Genomic DNA, 24984 nt, shown 5'->3' with positions numbered 1-24984 from the left:
CAAATTAACTTTTCATCACAAACAAATCGTGTTTTTTAAATTAAGCTCACAGTTTTAGAAAGTAAAACGTTCCAAACTGCCGATAGTAGAGCTTGTTCAAAAATTCTAAAATGCCACGGAAAACAAAGCCAGTACTTTGCTGCAACAAATAGTACACTCCCTGAAATCCAAATGCCACAAAAACATGAAAAGAATCTCTTTGAAATACCCCAAGCTTCTCCTTCACTTACCCAAACACTTTCCTCACATATCTGAGCACTCACTAAGAGAGTTACTTTGTACAAGGGAGACATTGTGCCGCCTGCTGCCTACTCAGACATAGTTGCACTGACAAACAGGCCTTCCTTCCTGCTCAACTCCCAGCCCTCCCTGTGGGAAGCAAGCCCAGTTTACCCTGTGACTCCATCTTCACTCAGTGCTTACATAGCCTCTGAGTTAGGACTGTTACTAAAAATACAGCTAAGCACTAACCCAAGCCAGGAACAGGAAAGGGTTTTCTAGCAGAACAATTATTACACGAGAAAGTTCAAATCCTGCATGTTCAGAATTCCTTGTGATAAAAAAGCTTCAGAAATCAATGTAATCCTTCCCAATGGGGGGGGGGCCTCATTATTTAAATAACTTGTTTTCACATAATTCAAACCTGAATTTGATATACGGAAGCATAGTATACCAAATGAAAATAAACTTCCTCACTCCAAAACAGAAAGGCTGATGCAGTTAAAGTGCATATGTTCAATTCTTATATACACTGAACTCACTGTGAACATATTACTTGTAGATGAGTAACAATTTAAATAAAGTTTCAAAAGATACTGAAATTTTGTTTATTAGAAAATTTCCATTAGCAGAACCAATTTTGGGAAAAAAAATTTAGTTTTATAGTTTTAAAAAATTTTTAAAGAAGTCTTACATTTGAAATGATTTCTTATCATCTTATTGGGATAAATTAAGATACATATATATTTTTTAAAGTTCAATAATGAAAACCTGACTGTTAGGTAAATAAAGGTATGGTGACCATTATGCTAAAAAAAAAAATCAGGAGTAGAAAATCTGACTGCAAAACAAAAATAAACTGAAAAATAACCCATACAAAAGCTTAAAAATGTTTTCAGTTCACATTTGCATTATACTCATAGACAGAGTTAAGTTTTTTAAGTATTTCTCATGGCATTGACATGTAACTTTAGTTTAAGCAACTCTATGTAGCTGAGGGATAATCTATATCTACTTTACATTCTTAATTCATGCAGGTAACGCCTTCAGGTTTTTTTGGCTGCTCCATGCAGCATCTTACCTCCCCAACTAGGGATCAAACCTGCACCCCCTGCAGTAGAAGTGTGGAGTCTTAACCACTGGACCACTAGGAAAGTTCCTATTCACTTAGGTAAAAGTAGACTTTCCAAAGAAGAAATTTTGTAATAAGAATCTGAAATATGGCACCATAACATATTAAAAAGCAAAATAATGAGGCCAGGAGATGGGATTAAATACTGTGGGAAATTATAATATAGAAATCAGTGTGCTGCTCTTATTAAATTGATATGCTGTATTTGCCAAGGATTGCTAGTACTACACACAGGCTCCAGATAGAGCACTTTTACTGAAACGTGAATTCAACCATCAGCATAATGGCAAATAAGAACTGGAAACAAATATTTTCCAGGACCACAGAGGACTATTGTTAAACCTGGGATAGAGGAAGCTTAAACTCTCAGAAAAATGACTGCTCTGAGACTCTGAATGAAGAAAGAGTCCTGCTTATACTACTTACCTACAGCATCCATCAATCATGTTTTGATATACTTTAAAATGTTACAGAGACAAAAATACTTAATAACATTAGTTGAGGCTTCTTACAAAAAGCTAAGGGTTCTGTGATAGAGGGAAAGAAATAACATAGAAATAAAATGCAGAGCCAATAAAATTACAAGATGGCGTTAATTTAAACCAAGTTTCCAGAGTCAATGAAGGAACAGGACAAACAAGACTAAGAAAGGAAGTAAATCCTTCTGAATGTGTAATATCATAGAGAAGGATGGGGCAGCCCTAAAGGTATTCCAGTTCAAAAAATGTTTAACCAATATGCTGATCAAAACTATCTACACACCAGATTTTACCCTGTGAGTTTAGGGACAGAGAATAAATAAAGGCCTTCTGAAGGGGCTTTCTAGCTACAAAAGTAAAAGGCAGCAGATTTTAGTAGTTCTTTTACTGTGAGTAAGAGACAAATAATACAAGGACGTGTACCCTCTGAAGAGGCAAAGAGAATCTAATACAGCTAACTGAAAGGTACAGGATGTGGAGATGTCTACATCTGACATTCATCATACCATCTCTTCTAATTTGATAAGGGATAAAATGAGATGCCAAAAGAAACCTAGATTCTTTCTCTGATAACTTAAACTTCTAAGAAAATAATGACAGATAACACATAGTATTTCTATTTATGACTAACAACTAGCTATGAAGATAGCAGGAAGAAATTATATACATCACAAAGTCTGGAAAAAATGTATTGTGCAGGAGGTTTTACAATCTGAACAGGAAAGCTTTTAGATGAAATTTGGCTTGAAAGAAGAAAAGCTCATTAAAAAAAAAATCATGTATTTGTTATAACTAAACACCATTAGTACTGAAAAAATTTCCAAAAGAAAATAATTAAAAAGTTATCAAAAACAGTACTACTGACCTCCTATGATTATTACCCCAGTAAAATGTTTAACAAAAATGTGGCCTTAGGAAACAACATGAAATATGTATAATTTAACAGGCACCATAACTTAGTGGGATAGGATTCAGGAAGTAATGAAAGACATCTTTTTCAAGAGAAAAGTTTAAAACAGAACGCGTAAAGAGTACACCTAAGAAAACATACACTATGAAAATTGCATAACCCTTAAGATGACACTACGCACGTGCCAAATGTTAGGCACTGATCTGTGGGCACTGAGTGACCGTTAGAAGAGCCTGAGCGAGAGAATAACGTGATAGACATACACACAACTGCTCCCGCGAGGGACCCTTCAGAGCAAACAGGGAGCAAACCTCAAGTACCCACTGGCTGCTACAAGAAATTCAGATTCCAAAACTATTTCCGTAAGAGATTCCTTGACCAAGGTAAAAGAAAAATGTAGAAGAGAACGCTCTCTCTCTAGATCCTCCCAAATCACAGATAAAACCTAAAGTCCTTTTGCCATTTACTCCTTCCTCCCTCATTCTGTGCTCAATTTCCTTCTGCCCCCTCTCTCCCTCTGCCCCCCCTTTTCCCTACCCCCTCAAGCTGGCAAGAAGCCTCAGAAGGTCTACACCTCTTTAAGTTTATCTTCCTGCAGAAGAGGGGAAAACTCCTTAAGGTGAATTTTTAGATCTGGTCTCATTCTGAGCTGAGAGCCATTGTTATACACTTTCTAAGGTCTAAACAAGTTTAGGAGATATATGCAGAGGAATTTAAAACAGTTTTAGGAATTGATAATCCACGGCCCCTATGTCTATAGGAATTAATTCCTACAAAAGAGGGAACTTTAGGAGCAGAAAAAAAAAATAGAATGGAAAAGGCACAGTGTGAAAATCCTAAAGTGGACTTACGAACCCATGATTGTGTAGAGGAGGGAAGTTTTTCTCAACTCTCTTTGGGTCTGAAAATAAAACAGACAAGATATATCAACGGGAAAAAAAGCATACAGACTTATCTAATATGTGACATGTAAGCCTTCTTGAGGAAATGAAGACAAGACCCAAAGAAACAGTTAGACCTGTGTATTTTTATGCTAGGCTCGAAGAAGAGTAGAGAAGGAATATGGCAGGAAGTATGAATAAGCATGGTAGACTGGGGAAGCTTAGCAAAGGTTTGTTTGTTAGGATCTTAATCTAACTGTCTTCAGAGATAAGGATGGTCTTTTCCTATAGGTATGGGGAGGGTACCTCTCACATGAGGATTTTATGACCTGTTTCAGGGAAGATGGACAATAGGAGGAGAAAAACAGAATCACGTTCCTGTTTCTGCCACTTTCTCAAACACCTTCAGCTTAAAATATCCAGTATGCCAAGGTGCCATATTTGGGGGCCGTGTATCATAAACTACAACAACTGCAGTTGAAATCAGAAGAAGTTAGAATAGGACTTTCAGAAGCTGCCAACAAAGAATTTTCTGTGAACACAGAAAGGGCTCTAATTCAGCTCTATAAGCAAAGAAAGAATAAAATCCACTACAGATTTCAAAATCCACTACAGATTTAGACTGACCACCCTTAGAGAGCATTCAGGAGTAGATTCTGAAAGTGATATGATCTTGTCTCCCTCCTCACTTTCTGTAAAAGATTTTAAGGCAGCTATCGGGTAAACAGCCTCCTTGCCAGACTTCCGATGCTTAGAAAGAGCCTTAGAAAAAAGCAGAATAAGGCTCAGAATAAATTATGTCTTTCACATATAACAACTAGATGCCTCCAGTCCAATAAATTAAACACTGGAGAAAGAAGTCTCTTAATATACGTATAGATGCTATTAATATAAATATAAATAGCAGGGCACTAGAAAGAAAAAAATGAAGTGTCTTGCATTGCCTAGGAAATAAAAGAGAAAAAGTAAGTGAGTGACTAGCCAGAGTATTCTGAGGGGGAAATCAAGCCCCCAATTTCTGGCTTTACCCTTAAATTCAAAGATAAATTTTTCTAAATCGTAAAGGACAACCTTGCAAATATATTACTGCTATATTTATATAGTATTTTGGTATACTCTAATACCAACCTTTAACCCTGTGACTGTTATATAACCTCCCCTTCAGCGTTACTAAACCACCCAGTGTAGCGATCTCCAATAACTCGGACAATTCCCAAATCCTAGCCCAAAACTGTCCAAGGAAGATCTGACCACAAATCTTCCTTTCTCGTCTGTGCTACCACATATGCTACCCTAATATGTATAGAAATGCAACTGCCAGAGAAACATTTCCTCATGGCCTCTTCCTTGAAATCCCAGAAGACTCCCCTTTTCATAATGAAGTCACAGCAAACACTTGTCCAAATCAAACCCAAACTGAAGATCTCAACAAGGTGCCAGTCTTCTTATTAACAAAAATACCACTGATATTGGCAGAATTAGCAGGGCTGAACCCATCAAATCCAGAGTGATCCATCCCAAACTGTACTCATATTTGCACAAAAGCTTCAAAAACCAGAAGCTCAAGGGAACTAAAACCCACAGTCAAAATATATTAGAAGACTCCTTAAATTTTGTACTAATCCTTATAACATTCCTATCCTCCCAACAGAAAACCTGAGAGGCAGTGGGTACAGTCATTCAGGACTTCAGAGCTATAAAGAGAAAAGTCGTCCCGTCCTTTCCAGTAACACCAAATCTAAACGCTGTTTTATCTCTGATGCCTCTTAAGGCTACCTATTGACATCCAGGTTCTGTTTCCTTTAGTGTTCAATTAGCTCAGAACAGTCAATACTTGTTTGCCTTCTCCTCGGAAAATCTGTAATATGAGAGATGTTATACCTCAGGATTTCCCTCCAATTTTTCATAGGTCCCCAAACAAAACCTATGAAAGACTTCCCTGGTGGCTCAGGCGGTCAAAGAGCTTGCCTGCAATGTGGGAGACCTGGGTTCGATCCCTGAGTTGGGAAGATCCCTTGGAGAAGGAAATGGCAACCCACTCCAGTACTCTTGGCTGGAAAATCCCATGGACGGAGGAGCCTACCGTGCATGGGATCACAAATAGTCGGACACAACTGAGCAACTTCACAAACAAAACCTCAAAAACTTTTAACTTCCTTCTGATTCTACTTTATAGGGATACCTTCTTGCTGTGCTCTAAAGATGAGGCAATGGAATGCAAAAGTAGGAAGTCAAGAAACAGCTGGAGTAACAGGCAAATTTGGCCTTGGAGTACAAAATGAAGCAGGGCAAAGGCTAACAGTTTTCCTAAGAGAACACACTGGTCATAGCAAACAGCACAAAAGAAGACTCTACACATGGACATCACCAGATGGTCAACACTGAAATCAGATTGATTATATTCTTTGTAGCCAAAGGTAGATAAGTTCTATACAGTGAGCAAAAACAAGACCGGGAACAACAAGACTGTGGCTCAGATCATGAACTCCTTATTGACAAATTCAGACTTAAATTGAAGAAAGTAAGGAAAACCATTAGATCATTCAGGTATGACCTAAATCAAATCCTTTACGATTATACAGTAGAAGTGAGAAATAGATTTAAGGGACTAGATCTGATAGACAGAGTGTCTGATGAACTATGGACGGAGGTTCATGACATTGTATGGGAGACAGGGATCAAGAACACCACCAAGAAAAAGAAATGCAAAAAGGCAAAATGGCTACCTGAGGAGGCCTTATAAATAGCTGTGAATAGAAGAGAAGTGAAAAGAAAGGAGAAAAGGAAAGATATACCCATTTGAATGTAGAGTTCCAAAGAATAGCAAGGAGAGATAAAGTCTTCCTCAGTGATCAGTGCAAAGAAATAGAGGAAAACAATAGAATGGGAAAGACTAGAGATCTCTTCAAGAAAATCAGACATACCAAGGGAACATTTCATGTAAAGATGGTCTCAATAAAGGACAGAAATGGTATGGACCTAACAGAAGCAAAAGATATTAAGAAGAGGTGGCAAGAATACACAGAAGAACTGTACAAAAAAGATCTTCATGACCCAGATAATCACGATGGTATGATCACTCACCTAGAGCCAGACATCCTGGAATGTGAAGTCAAGTGGACCTTAGGAAACAACACTATGAACAAAGCTAGTGGAGGTGATGGAATTCCAGGTGAGCTATTTCAAATCCTAAAAGATGATGCTGTGAAAGTGCTGCACTCAATATGCCAGCAAATTTGGAAAACTCAGCAGTGGCCACAGGACTGGAAAAGGTCAGTTTTCAATCCCAAGAAAGGCTAGGCCAAAGAATTCTCAAACTACTGCACAATTGCACTCATCTCACATGCTAGCAGAGTAACGCTCAAAATTCTCCAAGCCAGGCTTCAACAATACATAAACCGTGAACTTCCAGATATTCAAGCTGGTTTTAGAAAAGGCAGAGGAACCAGAAATCAAATTGCCAACATCTGCTGGATCATGGAAAAAGCAAGAGAGTTCCAGAAAAACATCTATTTCTGCTTTATTGACTATGCCAAAGCCTTTGACTGTGTGGATCACAATAAACTGTGGAAAATTCTTCAAGAGATGGGAATACCAGACCACCTGAACTGCCTCTTGAGAAATCTGTATGCAGGTCAGGAAGCAACAGTTCAAACTTGACATGGAACAACAGACTGGTTCCAAATAGGAAAAGGAGTACGTCAAGGCCGTATATTGTCACCCTGCTTATTTAACTTATATGCAGAGTACATCATGAGAAACGCTGGGCTGGAAGAAGCACAAGCTGGAATCAAGATTGCTGGGAGAAATATCAATAACCTCAGACGTGCAGATGACACCACCCTTACAGCAGAAAGTGAAGAGGAACTAAACAGCCTCTTGATGAAAGTGAAAGAGGAGAGTGAAAAGGCTGGCTTATAACTCAACATTCAGAAAACTATGATCATCCGGTCCCATCACTTCATGGGAAATAGATGGGGAAACAGTGGCAGACTTTATTTGCGGGGGCGGGGGGGGGGGGCTCCAAAATCACTGCAGATGGTGAGTGCAACCATGAAATTAAAAGACACTTGCTCCTTGGAAGGAAAGTTATGACCAACCTGCTGCTGCTGCTGCTGCTAAGTCGCTTCAGTCGTGTCTGACTCTGTGTGACCCCATAGACGGCAGCCCACCAGGCTCCCCCTTCCCTGGGATTCTCCAGGCAAGAATACTGGAGTGGGTTGCCATTTCCTTCTCCAATGCAGGAAAGTGAAAAGTGAAAGTGAAGTCGCTCAGTCGTGTCCGACTCTTAGCGACCCCATGGACTGCAGCCCACCAGGCTCCTCCATCCATGGGATTTTCCAGGCAAGAGTACTGGAGTGGGGTGCCATTGCCTTCTCCTACCTAGACAGCATATTAAAAAGCAGAGACGTTACTTTGCCAACAAAGGCCCATCTAGTCAAGGCTATGGTCTTTCCAGTAGTCATGTATGGATGTGAGAGCTGGACTATAGAGAAAGCTGAGCACCAAAGAATTGATGCTTTTGATCTGTGGTGCTGGAGAAGACTCATGAAAGTCTCTTGGACTGCAAGGAGATCCAACCAGTCCATCCTAAAGGAGATCAGTCCTGAGTACTCATTGGAAGGACTGATGTTGAACCTGAAGCTCCCATACTTTGGCCACCTGATGCGAAGAACTGACTCATTTGAAAAGACCCTGATGCTGGGAAAGATTGAAGGTGGGAGGAAAAGGGACGACAGAGGATGAGGTGGTTGGATGGCATCACCAACTCAATGGACATGAGCCTAAGTAGTCTCCGGGAGTCGGTGATGGACAGGGAGGCCTGGCGTGCTGCAGACCCTGGGGTCGCAAAGAGTTGGACATGACTGAGCAACTGAACTGAACTGAACTAAACTGAAAGATGAAGCAGGCTCTAAGACCAACACCATCTCTCTGCTTCCTGATTTAGCTCAGGCTTCCAGAGAGAAGTTGTCATAGCTCTGTCAAAGTAAAATCCATTATCAAGGATGTAATTTATTTCATGGAGGTAAATCCTTCATTGCTCACTGTGTGTGTGTGTGTGTGTGTGTGTGAGTGCATGCGTGCGTGCGTGCGTGCGTGCGTGCGTGCGTGCGTGCGTGCGTGTGCCTAGTTGCTGAGTCATGTCGGAATCTTTGCGACCCCATGGACTGAAGCCCACCAAGCTCCTCTGTCCATGGGGATTCTCCAGACAAGAATACTGGAGTGGGTTGCCATGCCCTCCTCCAGGAGATCTTCACAACCCAGGGATCAAACTTAGGTCTCCCATAGTACAGGCATATTCTTTACCATCTAAACCACCTGGAAAGCTGAAGAATACTGGAGTGGTTAACTTATCCCTTCTCCAGGGGATCTTCCAACCCAGGAATCAAACTGGGGTCACCCACATTGCAAGAGGATTCTTTACCAGCTGAGCCATCCTCAATACCAGCCCTAAAATCTTCACATTAAATCTTCTAGATCACAAAGTCTCATTATCTTTTCTCCTATAATTGTTAATGGTTTATGCTTTTCCTCTGTATTCTATAATATTTTTTCTACTTGATCTTCCAGGACACTAACTTAGATTTCAAAAGTGGCTATGCTGTCATCTATCGTTCTATTGGGGAATCTTTTATAAGCTCTAGAAAGCACTGCGCTGCAGTGGAATCTAAATGCCCTTGTTATTATCTCTTTGGGCCACTCTAATCCCATTCTGCTGTTTCCCCTGTTCCTCTTCCTGGGTATTGGCTGTGACCTTTCTTCCTCAGTTGACTAGAACTCAGCACTGACTGCTGGAGTATCCCAAGTGACAGCAGAACCGTAAGAAGATGCAACAGTCTGTCCCTGAGGAAGAACAGATACTGTTCTCAGCTCCACACTGTCCTTCAATAGACTGACATATCCAATGTCCTCCGCCACAGAGATTCACGCGGTGAGCAGAGTACACTGCCCAGTCCCACAGGTGTTAGGCTTGGCCATGTAACCTGTTTAGCCAACAGAGAGTGGGTAGAAGTAACAGTGTACTGGTCCTAAGTGATTAGTTTTACGAGATATTATACGCATATTTTCTGCTCTCCCTGTTGCCCTTCTGCTTGCTATTTACCACGAGCATGTCCTGCTCCAAAGAGTCCTGATTTCAAAATGAAGAAGCAATGAGTAGACCTAAACTCAGTCCCACAGCCTGAATTGTCCCAGCTAATCCACAGATTCAAGAAAACAAACAACTAGTGTTTATTTTGAAAGCCACTGAGATTCTGAGAGTGATTATTATGCAGCATCCTGGAAGTAAGGGAGAAAAAAATAAGCCTGACTAACCTGACAAAAGCCAGGAGCAAGCAGGTCCTAGAACCTCAGTGAAGCACTAGAACAACCAACCAGCCTCTCTGAAAAATACCCTTGTATTCTTCTAGCCTTGGGTATAAAAAGGCCTTTACTACCCTTTTTAGGTCACCCCTGCCCCGAGAAAGTCAAAGAAACCTGGCAAGTGCTGCCTGACAAGGAAGCCACGGCTCTCTGAGACTCTTCTTACCAGGAGGACCCATTTCAATCTTTGCCCCAGGGGCTGCCTAGGCTACTCTCTGGTTCTTAACCAGTCTTCAAGACAGAAAATCCTACCAATGCTACATCAGTGGAGGCAAGAGCATCCAGGCCCGTCTTTTACACGGATTATCTAAAGCCCCACTTCAGAAGTTACTGGGATCCAGAGACAAAGACAGACTGAATTTGGGAGTAAAAAGAATAGAATGATTCATTCAGGTCACCATCTTGATTTTTTAAAAATATTTATTAACTAAATGGTCTTTACTACTGTTTCATAAGACAAAAGATATCTCTTTTTCTCTAAATGTATTTCTCCTTAAAATACAAATGAGACAAAGGGAAGAAAAAGTGAGTTGGCACAAAGGGAATAAAAGGACAAATACCATCTACCAGTTACTTTATGATACAGGTACACAATTTTATTGGATCACATAGAGGATATACCTAAGACCTACAAAGTCATGTCTTAAACATTTAAACAAATGTGCAAATGAACCTATTTAGTGTCACTTAAGACTGATTCTCAGTCTGAAAAGGCTACTTCCATGAAGATTAGGAAGTCTGTAGACAATAAATACCAAACTGTGTATTATCACGATAGCTCTGGAGGTTCAATATTATCCATACTCACCATTTTCAAGAGGCGTGTCCTCAGGCAGATCCACATCAAGCATAAGGTCGTCATCCTCTAGGTCACATGATTCAAGATTATTCAGAATATCCTGAAAATAAAAGCAAAAAAAATAATGCTATAACCTAGCTCAGTCTAATCATTATTTCTGAACATTGATACATGAGAATTTGATTTCACTCAATATTTGTGTGGTTAAGAAAAGATTTTAAAGATACAATCTTTAAATGAAAAAACATAAATAAATAAATTCAACTGGTTTGCTTGGTTAAGCTATTTTAACATCCCTTCCCTAGTCTTCTTCCCACCAGTTGGTTTTTATTTGCATTTTAAAAATTTACACAGTGTTTATTACCTGTAGGATATTGTTCTAAGCACTTTACAGGTATTAATTAATTTTAGTCTTCACTTTGATTTTGTGACTAATACAATCTCCGTATTATAGATGAGGAAACTAATGCACAGAAAATCACATTAACGCTCATCAATAATAAATCATTATATATGATGTTTCAGAAACTTATCTACACACATGGAAAGACGTTCTGTAAAATGGTGGAGGGAAGCAATTACATCTGTACAATATGACTTCATCTTTAATGCTGAAAAACACATTTGAATGTCCAAATGGTGATATACCAAAGAATTGGTATTAATTTCTACTACATGGGACAACATGTGCTTATGCTCTTTGTATTCTTTTTGATTGTGACTTTTTATACTTTTTTTAAATTCCATAATAAGGACATACTGCTTTTATAATAAGCAAAACTTCACACTGAAAAAAGTCAACCTCTTACAGTAAGAGCAGGGAAGTTCAAAGCACGCATATCTAGCCTCCACGTGGGAATCCTCATTTCAGCCCATCCACCACAACCACCCGCCTCTTCCCTCTTCACTCAAGCCAATCTGGACTAGTTTGGGTACCTGCCCTAGTGTTCCCAGAAAGTTTCATTGTGTGAGTAAGTCTTTCCACATTCTCTTGCTACATGTATAGCACCATCTTTCCTCACACCAAAACAAACTTGGGTGGAGGGGAGTTGATCCCGCCTCCATGAGGCAACCACAAGACACACCTTCAAAAATTCAACACATATAAAAACCAATATACACAAGGCACAACCCTGGGTAAAAGATAATCCCTATCTTAGTTGAGTTTAGCTAAACTACTCCATGATATTGCTGCCGTGGCATCCATTTTTGTGTGGCCAAGCAGCCTGCAGCGGTCTTGGACTGAAAGTGGCCCCTTCCCCAAGCTCATCCCCAGATAATAGCCAGAGTCACAAGAAACTGTAAGTTCCTAACAGGGCTTCTCCAGCAGCCCTTCTGAGCAACGGTCTCCCCTGTCTTCCAGGTACTGCCCCTTACGCAACCTTAGATGAGACCACCACAGAGATTATGAAAACCCTGCGCTTTCTGGTTTGAACTGACCTAGCCAGCCACAGCCCTGGAACCTTCAAAGCACTCCAGCCACGAACCCTGATGATAAAAGCGCGTGCCCCAGGCTCCTGCCACTCTGTCTGCCCTTGCACGGCTCCTCAATGCATGCCATGTCCTTCCTCCAGGACCTGTGAGCAATAAACTTCTCTACTTCAAGTTCCCATGTGATCTTTTCTTGAATTGGGGTTCACCAGCCAACACCTTGGGGCTCTTTGTTAATGTTGATTCAACAAAGTCACACAACCCTCCAAGGTTACCTGTCTTCCCTCAAACAGACAGTTCTTCATAGTATGGTAATGTCCAAGTGTCACAAGGGTTCATCAGATAGATATAAGTTTCAGCAAATCAGAGTCAACGTAAAACAGATTCAAGTCGAGACAACCTAAGGAGCAACAAATCTGGCCTCTAGAACATGGAAGAGGAGACTGCCTTCTGCAGTAACAGTACAGTAAGGGCAAGGAAGCAGAACACATCATCACTCTAAATGTTGGCAAAAAAAGTTTTTAAAAGATGAAAAGTAAGTACTACAGATTTTACAAGCTTACAGACAGAATCAAGTATATTACGTAGGTATTTATACAACCATTTAAACTGTAACCTTTGAAGGTGTAAAAAACATTATTAGTTTTCAGGCTGTGACAAATCAGGTGATTGGTCAAATCTGGCATACAGGGTGGTCTGCTGACCTGTTTTATTCTAATAACTTCAAGTAGACCATTAAAACTAGTAACAGACTGGATGTTTATGTGAACAATCCCCAAAATTCATATGCTGAAGTTCTAAACCCCAATATGAGGATATTTGGAAATAGGGCCTTTGGGAGATAATTATTAATAGGTTTAGACAAAGTCAGGATGGTTGGGACCCGCTAACGGCTTAGTGTCCTTCAGTTCAATCGCTCAGTCGTGTCCAAAGCTTTGCAACCCCATGGAGTGCAGCACTCCAGGATTCCCTGTCCATCACCAACTCCCGGAGCTTTCTCAAACTAATGTCCACGGCATCAGTGATACCCTCCAACCATCTCATCCTCTGTCGTCCCCTTCTCCTCCTGCCTTCAATCTTTCCCAGCATCAGGGTCTTTTCAGAAGGTGATTCTTCACATCAGGCGGTCAAAGTATTGGAGTTTCAGCTTCAGCATCAGTCCTTCCAATGAATATTCAGGACGGATTTCCTTCAGGATTGACTGGTTGGATTTCTTTGCAGTCCAAGGGACTCTCAAGAGTCTTCTCCAACACCACACCACAGATCAAAAGCATCAATACTTTGGCACTCAGCTTTCTTTATAGTCCAACTCTCACATCCACACATGACTGCTGGAAAAACCTTAGCCTTGACTAGATGGACCTTTGTTGGCAACACAATATGCTTTTTAATATGCTATCTAGGTTGGTCATAGCTTTTCTTCTAAGGAGGAAGCATCTTTTAATTTCATGGCTGCAGTCACCATCTGCAGTGATTTGGGGGCCCAAAAAAATAAAGTCAGCCACTGTTTCCATTGTTTCCCCATCTATTTGCTATGAAGTGATGGGACCAGATGTCACGACCTTAGTTTTCTGCATATTGACTGTTAAGCCAACCTTTTCACTCTCCTCTTTCACTTTCATCAAGAGGCTCTTTTGCTCTTCTTCACTTTCTGCCATAAGGGTGGTGTCATCTGTATATCTGAGGTTATTGATATTTCTCCCACGAATTTTGATTTCAGCTTAGGCTTCATCCAGCCCCGCATTTTGCATGAAATACTCTGCATATAAGTTAAAGAAGCAAGGTGACAATATGCAGTCTTGACATACTGCTTTCCCAATTTGGAACCAGTCTGTTGTTCCATGTCCAGTTCGAACTGTTGCTTCTTGACCTGCATACAGATTTCTCAGGAGGCAGGTCAGGTCATCTGGTATTTCCATCTCTGAAAGAATTTTCCAGTTTGTTGTGATCCACACAGTCAAAGGCTTTGGTGTAGTCAATAAGGTAAAAGTAGATATTTTCTGGAACTCTCTTGCTTTTTCAATGATCCAACGGATGGTGACAATTTTGCCTTTTCTAAATCCAGCCTGAACATATAGAAAGTTCACACTTCACGTACTGTTGAAGGCTGGCTTGGAGAATTTTGAGCATTACTTTGCTAGCATGTGAGATGAGTGCAATTGCGTGGTAGTGTGAACATTCTTTGGCATTGCCTTTCTTTGGGACTGGAATGAAAACTGACCTTTTCCAGCCCTATGGCCACTGCTGAGTTTTGCAGATTTGCTGACATATTGAGTGTAGCACTTATAGGAAGTGAAAGAGACAGGAGCACACACTCTCTCTCCCCACCATGTGAGGATGCTGTTAAAAGGTGAAGAGACCTTCACTAGGAACTGAATCTGCCAATACCTTCATCTAGAATTTCCAGGTTCCAAAACTGAACAAAATAACCGTCGATTGAGCCACTCAGTTTATGGTATTCTGTTATAGTAACTGGAATTAAGACAACATTCAAACACAAAGTGTAAGGGGAAGAGCCAAAAGTACATCTACATCATAAACCACTATTTAAGCCATCTTAAGGAATTTGAACTGTATTTCAATGACAGGGTATGACTGCTGAGCTTTATTTTAAGAAGTGACAAATTGAGATCTGCATTAAAGAAACACTATTCTGTTTGCAGTATAGACAATGGATTTAAATGGGGGGAAAACAGTTTAGCAGTTATTGCAGAATCCATGTAACATATGACACAGCCTGATGATAATCAATGTCAATGACAATGAAAGAATAAACAATTACAAGACATACAGAAGAGTCAGGATCTAAAGGACCAAAGTTCACTAATAAGTAAAAAAAAGAGCCATGAATGACTCCTTGGTTCCTAGATTCACAAACAGATGGGTGATTTCCATTCACTGAAATAAAGTATTAGAAAAGGATAACCAGATCTGATAAGAGATAAAAAATTAATACACACTATCAGAACCTGACAATTTTGACATCCTGCTATATCTTCAAAAAGAGATGTCCACCAGACAGCTAAATATACAGGGGAGTGGAGTTGAGCAAAAAAATTTGAGGTGTGGGAGTCACTCACATAAATGACAACTGAAAGCTATCAAATAATGAGTCTGACAAGAGAGACAATGCTGACTGAGAAGACAGGATTCTAAGATCTGTCTTAGACAGGCTTTCCCATATTCATTTTTATAGAAGGTCTCTGCTTCTCCAATATCAGATTTTGAGAAGAGCTGTATCAGAGATATTGTTAGACCTTTCAGAAAGGATTCAAGCAAAGAGATAAGGGGAAAAAAATCTATTGTAATTTTTCTTCACTGGTTTGGGAATCTCATCTGCACATCCCAGGAAATGCATTACTACAGGAAGAGAGGAAGCCATATAAGCATGGAGACTGCTTAACATGGGAAAGAGTTTCTGTCCCATGTTTGTGATGGCAGGCTCTTCCCCTCGCTGGCGAGCTTGCATTTGTTGGGAGCCAACATCCACCTACACCTGGTTTAGTTGGGAGACCATCTAGCACAGCCGTCAGCTGAGAGTACGATAATGAAAAGCTAAATTTGTATACTCTCTGGCTTCCAGAGGCTTCCCACAAGTCCCACTGGAATTAAAACCCTGACTGAACACATATTAGCAGAAGCGTACAAAACTTCCTTGGTCTCTGAGAATGCTTTTTCATTCAAGAAGAGTGAACTAAGAGATGGTGGGCCAGGGTTTCCTTCTATGAATTTCTCCTCCACTAATAAATTGGAGAAAGCCTAAATGATTCTGACAAACGAAGGACACCATCACCAGTTTCTATTAATCACCATGCAGTAAAATTAATTTTTTTTTGTTATAAAGTTTATGAATTTTAAAACACATATAAGTTTGTGTAAACACCAATGTAATCAAGACATATAATCTCTTCACCCAAAGATACTTCCTTGTACTATCCAGCTATAATTACACCCTCTTCCACCCATCACCCCTAGCAGACAGTGATCTGTTGTTCTCCATCACTACTTTTGTCTTTTACGGATATCATATAAATGCAATCATACAGTATGTAACCTTTTGGAGCTGGCTTCTTTCACTCAGCAGAATGCCTTTATGATTAACCTAAATTAACTGAATACATCAATAATGTTACTTTTTTTACTGATGAGTAGGGCTTCCCTGGTGGTTCAGTGGTAAAGAATCTGCTTGCCAATGTTGGAGACGCAGGAGACATGGGTTCAATCCTTGGGTCAGGAAGATCCCTTGGAGGAGGAAATGGCAACCCACTCCAGGATTCTTGCCTGGGAAATTCCATGGACAGAGGAGCCTGGCGGGCTACAGTCCATGAGGTCGCAAAGAGTTGGACATAACTCAGCAACTAAACAAAACGAAGTGTTCCACTGCATGAACATACCAGTTTGTATATCCATTTACTCACTGAAGGATGTTTTGGTTTTTCAAGTTTTCAGTTATTATAAATAAAGCTACTAGGAACATTCACGTACAGGTTTCTGTGTGAACATAAGCTTTCATTTCTCTAGCGTAAATACCCAGGTGAGTAGGATTGTTGGGTGACATAGTGAATCTATGTTTAACTTCATAAGTAACTGCTAAACCATTTCCCAAAACTGCTGTAATGATATGCATTCCAATCACTACTGAGATTGGCTTTTCCCATATGCTCCTCCCCAGGTTGACTGCAGACTTAAAGCAGATCTTTCTAGTGTGGGATTCTGCTACTGGTTCCAAAGAGCACGGTGGTAACTTTATTCATGAAATGGTGTATCTGTCTGCTCTAACCTGTCTGAGGTTACCTGAATGACTAATACAAAGTGCTTATTATTGCTTTGCCCAACTTGGAATTCACTCAGGCAGAAAAGCTGTGAGCATTAGTCAAAAACATTTTAAGTCAAATAAATAATCCATATCACCCTGGGACAAAAGCTTATAGTTGAGACATAGAATACTAAAAGACCGAGAAAAAAAGGCTGGGGAGAGAATCTCTTCGGGAAATTAGGTAAATGTTGTGAATTTCAGAAGCCACAAAAATTGCCTAGGGCAGAATGTATTCTCAGTAAAGACCTAAGTAAGAAAACCCAAAGCTTTCACCTCTGGCTGATCTCTAGCCCAGGAAAAAACGAGCAAATTAGAATTGTAAATGGGTAAATGGCCGGGCTGAGTACTGAAGGGCTGTCCCAACACTGGGCCAATGTGCAGACAGTCACTGGGAGGGTTTTTCTTTTTTTTTTTCAATTTGACTGTAAGGTCTTTTAATTCACTCTCCTTTTAATTCTTTTTTTCTTTCTCTGCCTCCTTATCTTCTTTTTTCCCTTAATCCCTTTCTCTTACTCTCCCTCTCCCCTCTTTTTTTCTTTCTTATTATTTGCCATTTGGTATTCAAGGAAATCTCTGCATAAAACACTCAATAAACATGAACTAAAGTAACACATACTTCATAGACCACACATGACGAGAAGAGAAGAAATTCACTCTCTTCTCTATTTTAGAAAAGTCACTAAAATAAACACTATACTATAGCCTACAAAAATGTAACAAAAACCCTAAGGAAGACGAAGGATATGATTTCCAGTGTTGCTAAATTAAAATATTTAAAATGATTAGCTTTCAACAAAAACCTTTTTAGAGACATGCAAAGAAAGCAGTATCTATCACAGAAAGGAAAAAGAAAAAACTAACAAAAATGATCCCTGAGGAAGCGCAAGCACTGAACTTAATAGACAAAGGCTTTAAATCAACCATCTTAAATATGCTCAAATCTCAGTACAGGATATCAGTGAAAATGTAGAGCATAAGGTAATGAAAAATAGGAATTCTGGAGGTGAAAGTATAACAATTTAAGTGAAAAACTCCTAAATACTGGAAATAATTATACAAACACAAAAGGAGAAACTGACAGTAATACAGTAACAGTAGAGGACCTTACAACCCCATGTGCATCAACATATCATCCAGATAGAAAATTAGTAAGGAAACACTGGCTTTAAAGAATGCATTAGTCTCTGAACGTAATAATTATCTACAGGACATGCCATTCAAAAGAGCAAGATACACACCCCTTTCCAGTGCACATGAAACATCCTCCAGGTCAGATCATACCACAGGCCACACACTAGTACTGATGAATTTAAGAAAACTGAAATCACATAAAGTATTTTTTCCCATCATAACATGATGACACTAGAAATCAACTATAAGAAAGAAAAAAAAAAAAAAACACAACATATGGAAGTGAAAGAATATGCTACTGAACAAACACTGGGTCACAGAAGAAATCAAAGGAAAAAAAAAACCTGGAGACAAATAAAAATGGAAACACAATGATCTCATATCTATGAGATGCAGCAAAAGCACTCTAGAGGAAGTTTATAGCAACACAAGAAAGAATCCTCAACAGAACACTAGCAAATCAAATTCAACAACACAGTAAAAGAATCACACACGTTGATCAAGTGGGATTTATCCCAAAGATGCAAAGATGGCTTAATATATGCAAATCAATCAATGTGATATAATACGTTAACAAACTGATTAATAAAACCATATGGTCATCTCAATAGACGCAGAAAAAGCTTTTAACCAAATTCAACATCCATTTACAATTAAAAACTCTCCAGAAAGTGGGTATAGAGAGAACATACCTCAACATAATAAAAACTATATATGATAAGCCTAAAGCTTATATCATACTCAGTAGTGAAAACTTGAAAGCATTTTCTCTAAGATCAGGAACAAGACAAAGATGCCCACATTTGCCACTTTTATTTAAGATAGTATTAAAAGTCCAAGACACAGCAATCAGACAAGGAAAAGAAATAATAAATGGAAATCAAATTGGAAAGTAAAAAGTAAAACTGTCACTGTTTATAGATGACATGATACTATATACAGAAAATTCTAAGGACACCACCAAAAAACTGAGAATAAATTAATTCACTGAAGTGTCAGGATATAAAATTAATATACAGAAATCTGTTGCATTTCTGTACACTAACAGCAAACTATCAAAAAGAGAAGTCAAGAAAACAATCCCATTTACAATTGCATCAAAAAGAATAAAATATATAGGAATATGACTTTTACTCTGAAAAACTATAAGACAGTGAAGAAACTGAAGATGACACAAACAGATGAAGAGATATGTATTCATGGAGTGGAAGAATTAACATTGTTAACATAACCATACTACCCAAGGCAATCTACAGATTGAATGTAATCACTATCAAAATACTAACACCATTTTTCACAGAACTAGAACAAATAATTATAAAATGTGTGTGGTAGCATGAAAGAACCTGAATCTTCATGACTCTGCATTGGGCAATAAATTCTTAAGTACAATATCAAAGTGGAAGCAATAAAAGAAAAAATAAATTGGATTCATCAAAATTACAAACTTTTGTGAAAGGAAAAAAAAACTTCTGTGCATCAAAGGACATTATCAATAAAGTGAAAAGACAACCTGTAAGATAAAAGAAAATACTTGCAAATCATATCAAACAAGAGTCTAGTATCCAGGATATATAAAACCACAAATAACTCAGTTTTTTAAATGAGCAAAAGGCTTAAATAGACTTTAACTGAAAAGGATATACAAGTATCCAATAAGCACACAAAAAGATGTTCAACATTATTATTTATTTAGGAAATGTAAATAAATCAAAACCACAATGGAATGCCACTTAATATCCAGTAGGTTGACTATAATTAAAAAAAAAAAAAAAACAAGAACAAAAAACAGTAAGCAAGTGCCATCAAGTATGTAGAAAAACAAGAAGACTTACACTTTGCTGGTGGGAATGTAATGATTCAGCCATAGTTAAAAAAAACAAAACACACAGTTCAGCAGCTGCTCAGAAAGTTAAACACAGAATTACTACACAGTCTAACAATCTCAATCAAAGATATATACATATATATACACCTTAAAAATTCGAAGCAGATACATGTACATACATGTTCACAGCAGTATTATTCACAACGAAATAGCAGAAACAGCCCATATGTACTATGTCCATCAATAGATGAATGGCATGTACATATGATGGAATATTATTCAACTTTAAAAAGGAATGGACTCTTAATACACGCTACAAAAATATAGAAGAACCTCAAAAACGTTCTGGTAAGTAAAAGATCTGGGCACAAAAGGTCACATGTTGTATGATTCCATATATGAAATATCCAAAATAGATAAATTAATACAAAAAGCAGATTGATGGTTTTCAGAGGCTGGGAAGGGGTGAAAGGAGAGTAACTACTTCATAAATGAGTATAAAGTTTACTGAGGGCTGATGAAGTGTTTTGGAACTAAAGAGAGGTAGTGGTTACACAATATTGCAAACACACTAACTGCCACTGAAATGTTCACTTTCAGTTTAGTTCACTTGCTCAGTTGTGTCAACCTTTTGTGACCCCATGGACTGCAGCACACCAGGCCTCCCTGTCCATCACCGACTGCTGGAGCTTTCTCAATCAAACTCAAGTCCATTGAGTCAGTGATGCCATCCAACTCTCTCATCCTCTGTCGTCCCCTTCTCCTCCTGCCTTCAATCTTTCCCAGCATCAGGGTCTTTTCCAGTGAGTCAGTTCTCCGCATCAGGTGGCCAAAGTATTGAAGTTTCAGCTTCAGCATCAGTCCTTCCAATGAATATTCAGGACTGATTTTCTTTAAGATTGACTGGCTGGATCTCCTTGCAGTCCAAGGGACTCTCAAGAGTCTTCTCCAACACCACAGTTCAAAAGCATCAATTCTTCAGCGCTCAGCTTTCTTTATAGTCCAACTCTCACATCCATACATGACTATTGGAAAAACCATAGCTTTGACTAGATGGACCTTTGTTGGCAAAGCAATGTCTTTGCTTTTTAATATGCTATCTAGGTTGGTCATAGCTTTTCTTCCAAGGAGCAAGCATCTTTTGATTTCATGGCTGCAGTCACCATCTGCAGTGATTTTGGAGCCCAAAAAACTAGTCTCTCACTGTTTTCCATTGTTGCCCAATCTATTTGCCATGAAGTGATGGGGCTGGATGCCATGATCTTAGTGTTCTGAATGCTGAGTTTTAAGCCAACTTTTTCACTCTCTTCTTTCACTTTCATCAAGAGGCTCTTTAGTTCTTCTTCACTTTCTGCCATAGGGATGGTGTCATCTGCATATCTGAGGTTATTGATATTTCTCCCGGCAATCTTGATTCCAACTTATGCTTCAGCCAGCCCAGCATTTCTTATGATGTACTCTGCATAGAAGTTAAATAAGCAGGGTGACAATATGCAGTCTTGACGTACTCCTTTCCTGATTTGGAACCAGTCTGTTGTTCCATGTCCAGTTCTAACTGTTGCTTCTTGACCAGCATACAGATTTCTCAGGAGGCAGGTCAGATGGTCTGGTATTCCCATCTCTTGAAGAATTTTCCACAGTTTGTTGTGATCCACAGAGTCCAAGGCTTTGGTGTAGTCAACAAAGCAGAAATAGATGTTTTCTGGAACTCTCCTGCTTTTTTCAGTGATCCAATGGATGTTGGCAATTTGATCTCTGGTTCCTCTGCCTTTTCTAAATCCATTTCTAATGCAATTTCATTCAACATAAAATTAACCATTTATGTTGAAAGAAATTTCATTCAAGAATAAACAAGAGCTTTTGAAAATTTAAAAATATTACTCAAATATCTAAGAAAATTGCTTGTACATTTAACCTTTAATACACTATCACAATTCTATATATCTATCCCCAAAATACAAAAAGACAAGGCTATTTATTCAAGAACTAGTTGTAACAGCAAAAGCATAATGTATATGCTTAGAAGTTGAAGGGTGGTAAATATATTCATATTTGCTTACTTTTTCTAAAAATTAAATAATAAATTATTAATTTGAAATAAATTGTTGACCTTAAAATAATTAAATTATTCATAATTGTTAAGATTTATTGATTTAAAATAGAGTATTAACTAAAATTACCAATATAAAATTAAATAATTAATTAATTAATTACTGATTTAAAATTAAATATTTAATTTTTAACTTATTTTTAAAATAAATTTAATAAACAAATTACAATTAAATTATTTTATAAGTAAATCTTTAGTTTTTAATTTAATTAAAAAATAAAATTTTGAAACTTTTAAACAAACATCTTTATTTTCATACTGTTTCCCCTATTTACCCTCTATAATATGCTATTCCTATGTAATATGAATGTTATTTGGGGGTTTATGTTGTTTTCAATATTCTACTATTGCAAATAATGCTTAAACCAATCCCTAAAAATCAAAAGTAGAATAATATACACAAGTCTAACTTGTGTATCAAGTTCATGGAATGAGAGAAACTATTTCAAATAGATAAAGATAAAAATCCTCAAGCTGTTTTTAAGAACTGTATTTTTAATGGTGGAATTATTACTCTCAGACCTTCACAGGACCATCAATTATGCATTCCTAACAGTAGCCTCTATTAAGATTTTATCAAACTTTTGGCTTCACAATACTACCCAGGGCATAATATCCTTTTCCATAAAACATTCAGTTAACAGGACCAATTACTTTACATAAAACCTGCTTAACTTTCACTTGGAACTTTCACCTTAATCCATCAACCCAAGCATTACTATTTTCTCTCAGTCTAAAAGGGGCCCCAGTTTAGGACTTGTTCATCAACATGTTTCGATAACAAAGTACATGGATATCTGTGTCAAGGAGTACAGAAAGGTCTCTTCGTCCCCAGAGGCTAAGAGCCAAGGGACTTTGTCCCTTTTGTTCATCTATCTTCATTTTGTCTAATCTACCAGATTACTGTCCTAGCTGATTCCAGGTCAGAGTCCTTGTTTTCATCTTTGTCAGCTTTTAAAATTCCTTCAAACTGAGATAAACAGAATGGTGCTGCTGAGGTCCCTTTGGCGTTGTAGAACCAGCATTGGCTCCTCTTGGGACACTCAACATTCAACAGTGCTGCTTTAACATCTTTGTCTTAACCTCACCAGTGTCCCATATATTCACCTCACTTCTCATAAATATCAGCTCCTACTGGGACAAATCCCTTGGCTCTCCCCTTCTGTTTTCCTCCTTTTTCTTGTTAATGACTTTTTTTTTTTACCTTCAATATCAATAAGGGAAACTGAGACAGCAAAACTAATAAGGTTTTTCAGACAGCTGCTTGGTTTTACGACAGTACGGTTTCATGAGGTGCCCATGTAAAAGGAGTCCTCTTAATCACAAGAGTCGATATGACCTGACTATGGGGCATATTCAGTAGAAAAATAATACAATCATCATAAAGTCAATCCAGCATGGCTTGCTATAGGGGGCAGAGCCCGTCATCTGTGATGTTCCACTTGGCATTTATGGAAGAAACATAGTCTCTCTTCTCAGGTACACAGATTACAGTAGGTTTTATCCAGTCCACCAGGCTACCCACTCCCCCAGGTAACCTAGGGTCCTACCTATATCAACCCAATACTCTCTTCCACTCTGAAGCACTTAAAACCAAATATACTACTCCTAAATTAGTCACTTTCACAATCCATTTAATAAAAGTTCTTCAGGAAGTTGATGACACAGACCACAATATAAGACTACTCCCCGGCACTATAACCCCTGGTTTCAGTAGTTTTACGGTTTCATCCTCTCCCTAACTTTACTACCCTCCTGGTAACCAGTGTTCATAAGAGTACTGCCTTTTGTCCTAGAATAATCGTTCCCATTAGGGTTGGCTCTAAAGCTACTGGTAGTAGATCAGGCTGAAATCTGAGCTTGGTCCAGCATCACGATCAGCCCCAGGACTCTGTATCACTTCCATTCTAGCTATTACAAGTAACCATAGCCAACGTATAATATATTCAGTTTGTTTCTTACTATTCTGCATTTTCTTCTGTATCCAGTGAGTCACCTCATTGGGGGTTGTGGCTACCACCATTTCTAAATTCTATCTCAGAACTTTTGCCTTTAGTGATAGATCACAGCACAGCTGCAGTTTCATATGATCACTGACTACACAGCCATCCAAGAATCAAAATTTCTTCATTCCCAGTCCTTTAATCCTTTTGCTTCCCACATGTTTCAGTCAGTTTAGATGTAGCATATTTCATTTTTTTCTGACACCAACTACAATGACTTTCGACATTAGCTATCCAGAGTTAGCACAAACTTCACAGGTTAATGGCACAGTCTTACACAAGACTAACATTTAATTCAGACACCATTGGCCAAAAAGCTCAGGAGTTCCCAGGCCCTGTACTTCCTACCTGACTACAACACTGGAGGTTCCCAATCCTCCCTCAAGACTTCCCTGGTGGCTCAGCAGTAAAGAATCTGCCCATAAAAACGCGGGAGACGCTGGCTTGATCCCTGGGTCAGGAAGATCCCGAGGAGGAAATGGCAATCCATTCCAGCGTTCTTACCTGGGAAATCCCACGGACAGAGGAGACTGGTGAGCTACAGTCCATGGGGTCGCAAAAGAGTCGGGCATGACTTAGCAACTAAACGACAAACTACTCCATCAGGCTGTACACAAGAACAACTTACAACACTCAGCAAAGGACTATACTTTATGATTACACTTGTATTATAGTCCACGTGGTATAAATCATGACCAGCCAAAAGAAGAGACACACAGGGCAAAGTCTAGGGTGGTCCCAAACGTGACGCTTCCGTGTTCCCTCTCCATGGAGTCAGAATAGGTCACCTCCTTGGCAAACTGATGAATAACAATAGGCAGAAAGTATGGTTACAGACTTTTCACTGGAGTTTCGTTACAAAGGCATCCGAGGTTGAATCAT

The 24984-nt window shown here is 38.8% G+C and overlaps 1 protein-coding gene across 10 annotated transcripts in view; it reads right to left on the bottom strand.

Annotated features, from left to right (window-relative positions):
• Positions 1–24984, bottom strand: part of CCSER2 (coiled-coil serine rich protein 2) — a 162716-nt gene that overhangs the window by 88170 nt on the left and 49562 nt on the right. For 8 of the 10 annotated variants that reach the window (XR_011253067.1, XR_011253068.1, XM_069572260.1 and 5 more), the window contains one exon: positions 10793–10883. Coding sequence is in view for 6 of the 10 variants with exons in the window: in XM_069572260.1 (XP_069428361.1) it covers positions 10793–10883 (91 nt within the window). In the remaining 4 variants the exon portion in view is untranslated. Of the gene's footprint in view, positions 1–230; positions 549–10792; positions 10884–24984 lie in introns of those variants that run through there. The other 2 variants (XM_069572266.1, XM_069572267.1) reach the window with 1 other exon arrangement.

The sequence above is a fragment of the Ovis canadensis genome, chromosome 25 (assembly GCF_042477335.2).
Source record: "Ovis canadensis isolate MfBH-ARS-UI-01 breed Bighorn chromosome 25, ARS-UI_OviCan_v2, whole genome shotgun sequence".
Classification (NCBI taxonomy): domain Eukaryota; kingdom Metazoa; phylum Chordata; class Mammalia; order Artiodactyla; family Bovidae; genus Ovis; species Ovis canadensis.
The sequence above is the reverse complement of the archived record's forward strand: the minus strand, read 5'-3'. Positions and strand labels throughout refer to the sequence as shown.